We start from the raw sequence: 10,998 nt of genomic DNA, 5'->3' as shown, positions 1-10,998 counted from the left end.
GATTTCTGTGCCAAATCAAAACATGTGGATCCATCCGCTGTGGTGATCCTTTCGGGGGGTGGGGGTGGGGGGAAGCACTGTATACTAAACTGTGTTACATCGTCTGTTCTTGTCACATATTACACAATATAATAATATAATATATATATTATTAACTTTGCTGTCACCAGTTTTGGGTTGTATTTTTTTAGGGTGTAATTTTCAGAAGACATTCCCATACCTTTTGTCGAATTTTTATCTGTAAGTTCACTTCATTAGGGACAGCTAGATAAGACTAAAGTGACCTAATACAACACTCCTGCCAGGAATGTTGAGCTTTTGTTAAAACAGTTTTAGTGAAGTGTTGAGTCAACTGTATGTATAATCATGCTATAACCGTGCTATGTTCACTGGCCACTGGTACTGGGTTGCAGGTTTTGCTTCAAAGCTTATTTATTTCTTTGTGGCACAGATTCAACACAGGGCTGAGATTTTGACATGATAGCATCACTTAGTTGCTGCGGTGACCAATGAGTTTTTGGTGCTATTGTTGGATTTTTCTAAAAGGTTTTTGTGCTTCCATTTTATGTCACTGGGAGATCTTGTATTAGAATTTAATACGTTATACCTAATAAAACAGCTTGAGCACTTATTTTCTGCATCATTCATTATTGGAAAGATGTACATAAAAATCGTTCAGAAGGTTAAAGTGACAAATGATAACTAGCCATATTTTGGGCACTGTTGCTCAATCATGACTAGGCTGGGCAGTTTAACTGTCAGAGTTGCGTTTTCCATCCAACCAAGCACAAACCGAATCCAATGGAGATTTTTGACAAGAGAAAGTACACTTACTCAGACCCTTACTCATCTGGCCGGCAGTTCCCTTTAGCCGTCCAGAGATCACTTCATCCTCCCTGTCTGCCTCAAAACCCCCACGTGGACTCCCAGGGTCCCAGAGGAATTTTTGGCCTGGATTTGGAGTGGAAAAACATTGTGCTGGAAGCGGGAGGTTTATGTATTAGTGTTTTTGAATCACTATTCAGACATGAACCAAATATCTCCTGAGTGATAACTGATTGGTTTTAATACTCAAAACATGATTTAACTGCTGGTAAACTGAGGGAAACCCCCACATTTAGTCAAGGATGCTTGTTGACTTTCTAGATGAACAAACTTTACTGCCTTAAAGTTTTTCTTTCTCCCTCTGTCTATGGATGGATGGATGGATATATAGCTAGCTAGCTAGATATTTTAAAGGATAAATAGTGACCTATAAATATTTCCCATGTAAATATATAGTTGTGTAACATTGCCTTGAATGCTTTAGAAAAATGAAGTCACACTCCCTCTTTTGTGTGTAATGTAATCCAAGTTTCTCTCCTCTGTTGTGGTAGAGAGTCCAGCTGTGTGTCTGTGTGTGTGCGCTTGGGAGATGACGCTGGTGCTCTAGTGTCACATCCAGTGGTTCTGCATGTTTCATTTGTTTATGTCTATTTTGAATGTTTATATAAACAGTATAAAAATCTTTGATAAATAATCACGCATACATAACTGTTTCACAAGTTGAGCTTTCATAAATCTAATGATAAGGGGCCTCAGGTTGTTTTTAATGCTCCAAAACTTAAAGATATTTCATTTATGATCAGTGAAAAGCAGCAGATCCACACAGCTAACAAGCTGGATTGAGGGATGTTTTAAGTTTTCTTAAAAGAGTAAGTTAAATGATTTCCCGGTCATCAAACAACACTGTTTACTGTCAGTCAACCAGATCAATTAAAATGATAATCATTTCAAACCCAGTTAACAGTATTGAAATGAAATTAGTTTCATGGTATGCAAAAGCACAGCAGTGGAACGTTTGTACTTGTCACACTGCTTCCCTTTTAGAGCATGCTCTATGGAAATAAGCTTCTTACATCTGCTTTAACTAATGACCAGGTGCCATTAAATGGCCTTGGTGTCATACTCATTCGTTTGCATTTCCTGTCAAGTGCTATTTATCCATGTTCTCGGCACAGTCTGCCCATTGTTTTTGTGTCACTGCTCAGAGTCTCTATAAATAAGATCTTGTGGGTGACGTTAGTTCCTCCTTTCTCAGCCCCTGTGTTTATGTGTGTATTTATATGTAAATGTGCAGGCTGTGGCTGTTGGTGTTCTGTTTTCCATGTTTTTTCTAGTTATCCTGTTTATCTCACAGTCATTTCCTCATGGTGGACTTAATAGAACAGCAACTTTTTGCCCTGATATGTATTTCTTGTGATATAGGGTAGTAACGGTGTTCTAGATTAGCATCACTCTTGTCACCAAACTGTAACCCACAGGCAAACAAAGACACTTTTATGCAGAGCAAACCGGTATCGCTGGCTAGAAGCACCACGCTTAGAAAACAGTCCTGCACTGTACAGAGCCTTGTTTCAGACATTTGTGCCCCCGTCTACACAAACGTCCAGACGGAGAGATATAATCTGTTAGGTTAGATGTAATCTCAGATTACAGATTAGGATAGAGACCAAAATGTGAGCACTGGATGGCTTTCAAGATGTAAAAGCGGGGTTTTATTTACAGCTTTCTGTGTAATCCAGCCAGTTATCCTGTTTGAGTTTCATGGTTGTGTGCATTTATGGGTTGACAGGAAACCTGTCACATGCAGGTCTCTGTGTGCAAAAGACAGTCAGGCAAGCGGAAATTGTGGGTGACAGTCATGTCACTTGCTAATCTGCTCAAAGTTATTATAGAGATCTCTCGGTTGGGGAGGGGGCTTGAATACATATGCGTAAACAGGAGAGGGTCCTTGGAGTTTGCATTCACTGTGACACAATCCATGTTTGCTGAGATTACATCAGATTGTTGCAACATCCTCTACAGAGAAGTGAAAAAATGCTGTCTCAGTGTCTTTTGTTCATATATCATGAGCATGTGGATGCCAGGAGGCTTTTCAGCTGATTCTTAAGCCATTCAGTACCCCCCCCACCATCCAACACACACACACAGTACAAATCTTATGCACTCTAATGTTCCCTTTGTTTGTTTGTTTGTGTGTGTGTGTGTGTGTGTGTGTGTGTGTGTGTGTGTGTGTGTGTGTGTGTGTGTGTGTGTGTGTGTGTGTGTGTGTGTGTGTGTGTAGATCAGGCTGATGGATGGGTGGGTGTTAACTGTTAAACAGAGATTCATAGATCAGCTGTTATCTCAGGGTTGAAGCTCAAGGCCAACATTTAGATTTTTCATTCAGGAGAACTGTGCAGTGATTACAGGACTGAGGGAAATCACTGGCATTAAAAAGCTCTTCACTGAGCCTCTCAGTTTTTCATGACCTAATGAATATCATTTAAAGAGAAGAAATCTTGGCAGCAGTTGTGGCACTGATTGAAAGAGTGGCTGAGGCAGACACTGACCTCGTTGCTTTAGTTTTATATAAATATCTCAAATGCAGTGCTGTTTCTGGGTATTGGCAGCTGGAATTAAACTGCTTCCAATACAAATTTCAGCTCTTCCTGATTGGCAATGGAGCAATGAAGAATGGTAAAAGAACAGCACAGACATAGTGGGTTGGGAGGGACAGAGTAAGGTGTGCATAGAAGATCACACTGCATTAAGGTAAAGACAATAAAACACAAAAACCGAGACAAATCGCAACCAAAAACAACCTCCTGTATACCTCCAGGTCATGTACTGACCATTAAGCGTTCTCTTTAACAGCTTTTTTTCCCTTTGTATTTGGAAAACAAAAAGGGGTGCTGTTCATGGGTAATAGTAATCCAAGAAACGAAATTTTAGCTGTATCAGCTACAGCCAGTCCGATGATTCAACATTTGAGCTGCTTGGAAAACCACAGGGAGCAAATGTTATGTCATGAATGCTTAATGCCCAGCCATGTCGTCAGAGAGAAATTCACTTTTCATGATGGTTTCAGTTCTTGGATTTGATTTGACACGGTCACGGGGCACACAGTGCTGTAGGCGTCCATTGACTTTATCCTCTTTCACAGGTTCATAAAAATATTTTTTTTCCGCTTTTTCGAGCATATGTCATGCCACATATAAGTCGAAATCACAACCAGGGTGTTCTCCTGTGGCTTCCTCCCAGGGAGGCTTTAGCAAAGAACCCACAAGAAAGTAATCATCATTGTAACAGTTTGAGGTTTTATTCACAAATGATCAGAAATAACTAGAAAAAAAATTGCCTTTGTGTGTTGCTACCTGTCTAAGACCCAATCGGAGCCTCCAGGAAAACACCCTGACAACAAGATCAAGATGTGTACGCGTGGAGTGATGCACAGTGCACAAATAAACAGTTAATCTCCAAAAACTCAAATGGCTCTAATGTGCCGGATCATAGTGGAGAATGCCAGTGCAGATTAAATCTGAAGTGCTCCGTAATAGCCTACTGTGTCAGAAAATGTTGTAGCCCTCCGCAGTTATCAGTGTGGCTGGGAATGCCGTTCATGTGAGTGTGTTTATCCCCTCTGTGACCCCGCGCTGCCAGCTATTAGGAGATCAGTCCACTGTATGACTTGTCTTGAAGTATGAGGTCAACATTGGATATTTTAAAAGAAGACTCACAGGGTCACTGTCATCTGGTCTTGAATGAGCTCTGAAAATGTCACAAACAGCATGATTAACACAAAAAAACAGTCAGTTATAAGGTCTGGCTGCCAAGGAGAAGGACTGTGATAATTCAGTAATGTATATACCTTTACATATTGTACATATATTTATTACTTTTTAGATTAGCCATTTTTATATTTTGCTTGTTTTACATTATTGTATTTTGCACAACTCTGTTGCTTGTGAAGCTCGCACACAAGAATTTCACTCACATGTACTGTACCAGTGTACCTGCACATGTGATGTGACAATAAAAGTGATTTGATTTGATTTGATTTGATTTAATTGGTTATAGATGTGAGATTTGTCACACATTTTTATACGCTCTTAAAGATACATTCATTGGTGATACTGTGCCTCTATCACAGCATGCTGGGCAGGTTCAGCCGATCCTTGGACGAAATACGCATTCCTGGTTTGACATACTGACACACATCTCACAGAGAAGGCCTGTAGTGCCAGTACACCTCAGGCCCTGTCAGCATTCATTCTCTTGTGTGCTGAAGCGCCCTTTAACCTGCCCCAGCTGTGTATACACACATACACATGCACAGATACATTAGCTTCCTGCACCTCAGGGGAGTTTTTGGAACTATGAGCATGCTCTCTTGGCCAGTTGGCCCTCTCTGTTAGTATGGTGTTTTCCAATCAGCACATTCCTTTTTCTCTAGACAGACACAGTGAGACGATTTTGGCAGCACACACACAGGGTGGGGTAATGCTCATATCCTGTCCCCTGACCTCAGATTACACACACGCACAGTTACTGTACTGTTTTTGTTCATGCTCACACTCAAAAACACCACATTCTTGCACTTAACACATACAGCTTTTTCTCTGTTTTGAACCAGCTGTCACAGTCAGTCTTTAAACCCAGAGCCTTTCAGTGTCTTTCTTCCCACTGCCAGCTGGTGTGCCTGTGCCAATCCGTGCCTGTTGTACTTGCCCGACACCAGCACAGACTCTCTTCTGTCTGCGTTAATGACCGACGGCGCTCCGTCCATCTTTCCATCTCTTCCCCTTCTTCCCTCCCGGCACCAATTGGGCACCAGGACTGGGCTTGGCGTAACCTTGTCTCTGACAACAATAACTGCTCCAGTCCACTACAATCAAGTTGCTGCTGATTGTCTCGCTTGCATGTCTGCCTATGAGTGTTTTCCTGTGTATAAACAAGTCTGTAGCATGCCAGAGAGATGGAGAAACAAAGACTGCAACAAGCTGCTGTGTCTGAATTTCAGCCTAGTGTGTGAACCCAGGCATGAACTCCAAGCTGAATGCTCGCCATCCCCATTTTTTTCTTTTTTCTCCCCTGCACAGAGGGAATGACAAAGCACTCGGCACTCAGTCACACACTCCCTTTCACTCTAAAACTGTTCAACTTTGTTTTGTTGGCTTTCTCTCTGAATGTTATTCACTTTTACTCTGCTTCTCATAATATGAGTATTGTGAAACCTCCAAATTGTATTGGAAGGATGAAAAAAAAAGAAAGAAGTCTCATATTTAACCCATTCTGGCAGGCACACACACAGTCATAGAGGGGACTTCCTTTCTGATTCTCTTGTTTATACAAGCAAATCCCACACTCCAGTGGATAGTGACCAGAGTGTGAGAAAACTTTAAGAAAAAACACACTCTATCTCAGTCACACACGAAACTCCCCACCCAGCCCCGGCTTATCCAGCACACCTCCCGCCAGTCTCCCTGCTGAACCTTGGCTCACCATTTCTCTCCTTATTTTCTTTCGTTGTTGCTTAATGCACACACTGGTCTGCATTCCCCGTTGCTGCTGGTGACTCTCAGCTCTCTCTCTCCCCCCCCATGCTCTCTGTAGGTCCCCCTCATTGTCGCTGGTCAGTGTGGAGGAGGTGTCAGGGGATTGAGGTTAAGCAGCCGTTTGGCGATTGGCACTTGACATAGCATGTGGTGTTATCGCTGGACACAAAAGAAGGCGACTAACAGAGAGAGTGTGGGAGATTGTAGCATTAGGATTGTTTGTGTTTTCAAGGGGAGTGTGTGTATGTAAGGGTGTGTCTTTCATGCATGTTTGCTCCGTGAGCAGACTGTGTGTTTTGGGGTCCCAGTTAAATGGACTTTGTCAGGCCTGTGCGGCTCTCTAGCACACTCTAGTATCACTGGGAATCCTGCCAGGCCGAGGCCGAATGAGGAAGGGGTGGTGCTGGGTCTACAGTGGGAAAAGGTCGGGACAGATAAATGACCGAGTCCCATGTGAAACTGGCTCACATGGCTTCCTTTTTTGCTTTGCTTACCATCCCAACTGTTCCCAATGTTTTGGCATTGTTCTCTGCCTAGTTACGTGCTGCTCGGCAGAATCATATTTGGGTTTTATAGCCAGCAGGCATGTTTATTCACTGGGGCTAATGTAAGGCCAAACAATGGCGTTATCTCTTCGCCTTGTTGTAAATGGACTTAGCTGTCAGCATGTGGAGTTCAGTGGATTTGGTTTAAAGTGGATTATTATTATTATGACTCAACCCTCTGAAAATGTATTAGTGAAAGCAGAGGCTGTACATGTGTGTGTCTGTGAGTCTGTGTGTACGTAGTTGTCTGGAGTTTGTGTGGTAATTATGACTAACCTAACAGTTTGGTGTTGCTGTCCTCTCTCCTAGGTGACATCACGCAAAAGGGCTATGAGAAGAAGAGAGCCAAGCTGCTGGCCTCCTACATCTCCCATTTGCCAAGTAAGACCAGTTCTTCTTCTGCTCTTGGAATTTTTTTCATCTCACATTAAAGCCTTCCTTCTTCCTTTTCTCCATTTGTTTTTTTTTCCGCCTCCCCTGTCAGCAATGTTATTGTTGTTCAGGCTGAAAAGCAAAAAAAGGCTAGATTGCATAAGAAGATTCCTCAAATTTACATTTGAGCTGATTATTCTTTCACATGTGAAAAGAACAACAGAGGGGAAAAAAATGGATTCTTTATGTCGTATTGTAGTTTTTTCTTTTTTCATTTCTTTGAGAAGAAACTTTACTGACTTCTCAGTGTGAGTGTTGATTGTCTTTGTCCAAGTTAGCAACATAATTTCTGGCTTTCTGTGGCACTCTAGTGGCCAAAATGAGAATTGCACATAAGGTAACCAGTGATGCACAAATATCTTTAATAACTGCATCACCATAGGTAAGCCACAGATGAACAAACCCATAGTTCCTGTCAGACTTTCTGCTGCATTTAGTGCGTACCCAGTAAATGTGATACATTCTGAAACTGGTTTCAGTTTACAGCTGTGGGGAAGTACTAAAGCTTCTGTGTTACTGTGTGTCAGACAAACTGATTTGTCTGTCAGTTTCCTCAAGCAAGGGTGTGGTGTTTCCTTCGGAAAGTATTGCACCATGCTAGCAGCGGCATGAAAAAAACATCTTTCTCGATGTATCACTTTAAGCTATTTAAAAAAAAGAAAAAAAAGAGAGCACCACTACACTTCCCTTTCCTCTAGTTTAACCTTTGTTTTGACTTGTGCTGCCAAAACGTTTATGTGATTACACGCAAAGATTGTATATTAATCTAGATTTCATTTGGAAAAACCTTTTTAATACTAGAATGAAAGTCCCATTGTTTTTAGTGATTTTTGCTTTCGTTTGACTTTTGCTGGCAGCTTGCTTTGAATGTCAGAGCATACACCAGAAAGCTTTGAATCTCCAGGGGTGACCTTGTGCTCCTTCACTGGTCCTGTTATCCCTCAAAACCATCATCTCCTCAGGGACTCAGTTACCCAGTTCCCTCTGGGAGGAAAAGACAGTTGACTAAAAATATAAATGTAACCCAGTTTCATGTACTCTGTTAGCAGTATAACTTGCATCATTCAAGTACATGTCCTTATTTCACTGTTCACAGGCTCTGTATGAGGCTAAATTTGGAGAGCTTCAGAGAAGGTCATATAATATTTATGCCTACACGTTGCTGTAATAGCATTATGTAAAGCAAGAGTGTGCTCTGTTTGTCTGAATTTCCTGGATCTCATGTTAGATTGTTTGTTTTGCTTTTATTAATGTTCCCCTAAATATAGACTTTTATTGACTTTTCACATGCTGGCCTCTGTTCTGTAGATGTGGATCTGCCTCTACCAGATGTGCAGCTTTCCCCGAGCCGCAGTGCCGACCCTAGCCCCAGTCCTGAGGCCCCGGGCCCCTCCACCTCTTCAGCCTCCAGACACCATCGTTCACACCGCAGCGGAGGCGCCAGGGACGAGCGCTACAGATCTGGTATGCAGCACAAAATTCACTACAAAAGCACACAGGTACAGTTGGGGTCAAAAGTTTACATCATGGAGTTTACCTTTAAATAGTTTCTTTGATTTGGAATGAAGGTACAACAAGAGTGGAATGAATGCAAACAATTCAAGTCATTTTTTTAACTTTAATTGTTAAAACAATTATAGAATTTCATTTATTTGGGAGATATATCCTCACAAATTTTCAACAGGGTTTAACGTTGGCGCGCTAATGGCATAACCTGGTGCTCCAGCAATTTCCACTTCATGGCAGGCTTGAGCCTTGGTGGTTCCTGGGTTGTTCCTAAACATCCTTATCATCTGAGGGTGACCTCTGTAAATCTATAATTCTCCTTGGATATCTTCACTGAGTTAGTTGGATTTTTCCATTATCCAGAGAACTGATCAATCTAATGAGTGCCATTAATCATGATCACTAACCTGAAGTTTACAGGTTTTGGCCTTGTCCTTGTTGTTTTTCTTTGTTTTTCTCACTCTGGTTATTCTCTATTTTATATTTATGTAGACATCCATACAGAAGCTGTCCAGGCAGCACTGGCCAAGCATAAAGAGGAGAAAATGGCACTTCCCATGCCAACCAAGAGGCGCTCAGCCTTTGTCCAGTCTCCCATAGATACCTGCACACCTCCAGGTAAGCTTGGTTCCTCCCACTCTGAGATCAGATGGTTGCTGGTGATTGTAGCTCCTAAAAAATACCCTTACCTAAACATTAAAAGTTATTGAATTATAATTTTTTTCACATTTTCTCTTACTCTTAGACACATCTTCTGCATCAGAGGATGAAGGCTCACTGCGCAGAAAGGCAGCACTCAGTGCAGCACTAGCTCAGACCCTGCAGAGCCCCGACTACTGGATCAACCGCTCCGTCCAAAGCTCTTCCACATCCTCATCTGCTTCCTCCACCCTCTCCCATGGAGAGCCCAAGAGTCAGCCCCAGCCCCAGCCTCAGCCTGCTGCTTCATTGTTAGCTGACGTGCTAGCCCACACACGCATTGGTAAACTGTCCTGATGGAGAACTCCCAGCGTTAATCCATAAATCTCAGTGATAGTGTCACTGCCATTAATGATGCATTTTCTCCGCCCTAACAGAAAACAGTGTCCCCCCAGATGTGACGTCCTCTGCTTCTCAAGACAGAGGGTCCAGGGTGGATCTTCCCCCAGCAGTCAGGGGCATGAGCCGTGGACAGAGCCGCTCCAGCATGCTGGATACTGCTGACGGTACACTCACTTAAGCCAGAATGTCTGTTAACGTCTGGCTATGGTACAAATATATATATAAAGGTTTATGTGGGGAGAAAAACCTCTAAAGTATTCTTCATTTTCTGAAATATTTGGAATCTGGGTGACTGTCTTTTGGTTCTTTCCTCATTTCAAGCAGTTCATTTTGGTATTCTAATCATGACATCGGAAGATGTATTACTGTTTTGCATTGACTGTGTGGTTCAAAGCATTGCAGTGAGAAAAGTGATTGAATGTGTTCCAATCAACATACAATCTACCCATGTTCATCCTCGATCACCTTCAACATCATCCTCATTTCACTGTGTGGTGAATGCTGCTAACGACGGATATTTTGTGTTCTTTCTTTTGGGTCCATTAATCCTGTCCCTGTCTTGACTTTGATTTAAAAAAGGAAAAAGAAAAGGTAATATACATCGAACCTGGGGAAGGGGAGGGATGCCGAAGAGGCCCCAAGTAGCTTGCTTTCCATCCTGATATCTATCTCTCTTTACATTTGTCTCATGCTGTAGGTGTAGAAGTAGAAATCTTCCTTTATTGTATTTTCCTGAAAGAATTGTCCACTCTGTGTCTCCTTGTGTGCAAATTTCCCTTTCAAATTTTTCCTGCTGCTGATTCTGTTCCTGACTGTGCTAGTGCGTAGGTTACTGCCTGTGTGAGCGAGAGAGCGTGTGTTAAAGTAGAGATTCATGTTTGAATAAACTTGCATGTGTGGGTGTCTGCGTGTCATTGTTTGTTTGCATATGTTGGTGACGGCGGCTGCTCTCGGTGTTTGTCCAGGCGTGCCTGTCAGCAGCAGGGTGTCCACTAAGATCCAGCAGCTGTTGAACACACTCAAACGACCCAAAAGACCACCGCTCAGCGAATTCTTCCTCGATGACTCTGAGGAAATCGTAGAAGGTGTGGCACATAACAACACAATATGTCATG

At 42.3% G+C, this 10,998-nt stretch overlaps 1 protein-coding gene across 1 annotated transcript in view; it reads left to right on the top strand.

Moving 5' to 3' along the window:
* Nucleotides 1–10,998, top strand: part of dip2ba (disco-interacting protein 2 homolog Ba) — a 43,471-nt gene that overhangs the window by 15,405 nt on the left and 17,068 nt on the right. The window contains exons 2-7 of the mRNA XM_063465549.1: nt 7,214–7,285; nt 8,645–8,800; nt 9,335–9,460; nt 9,588–9,824; nt 9,919–10,047; nt 10,849–10,968. Of these exons, the coding sequence (XP_063321619.1) occupies nt 7,214–7,285; nt 8,645–8,800; nt 9,335–9,460; nt 9,588–9,824; nt 9,919–10,047; nt 10,849–10,968 (840 nt within the window). The remainder of the gene's footprint in view (nt 1–7,213; nt 7,286–8,644; nt 8,801–9,334; nt 9,461–9,587; nt 9,825–9,918; nt 10,048–10,848; nt 10,969–10,998) is intronic.

This window comes from Pelmatolapia mariae, linkage group LG20 (genome assembly GCF_036321145.2).
Source record: "Pelmatolapia mariae isolate MD_Pm_ZW linkage group LG20, Pm_UMD_F_2, whole genome shotgun sequence".
Taxonomy (NCBI): domain Eukaryota; kingdom Metazoa; phylum Chordata; class Actinopteri; order Cichliformes; family Cichlidae; genus Pelmatolapia; species Pelmatolapia mariae.
This window is presented reverse-complemented; position numbering and strand designations above follow the sequence as displayed.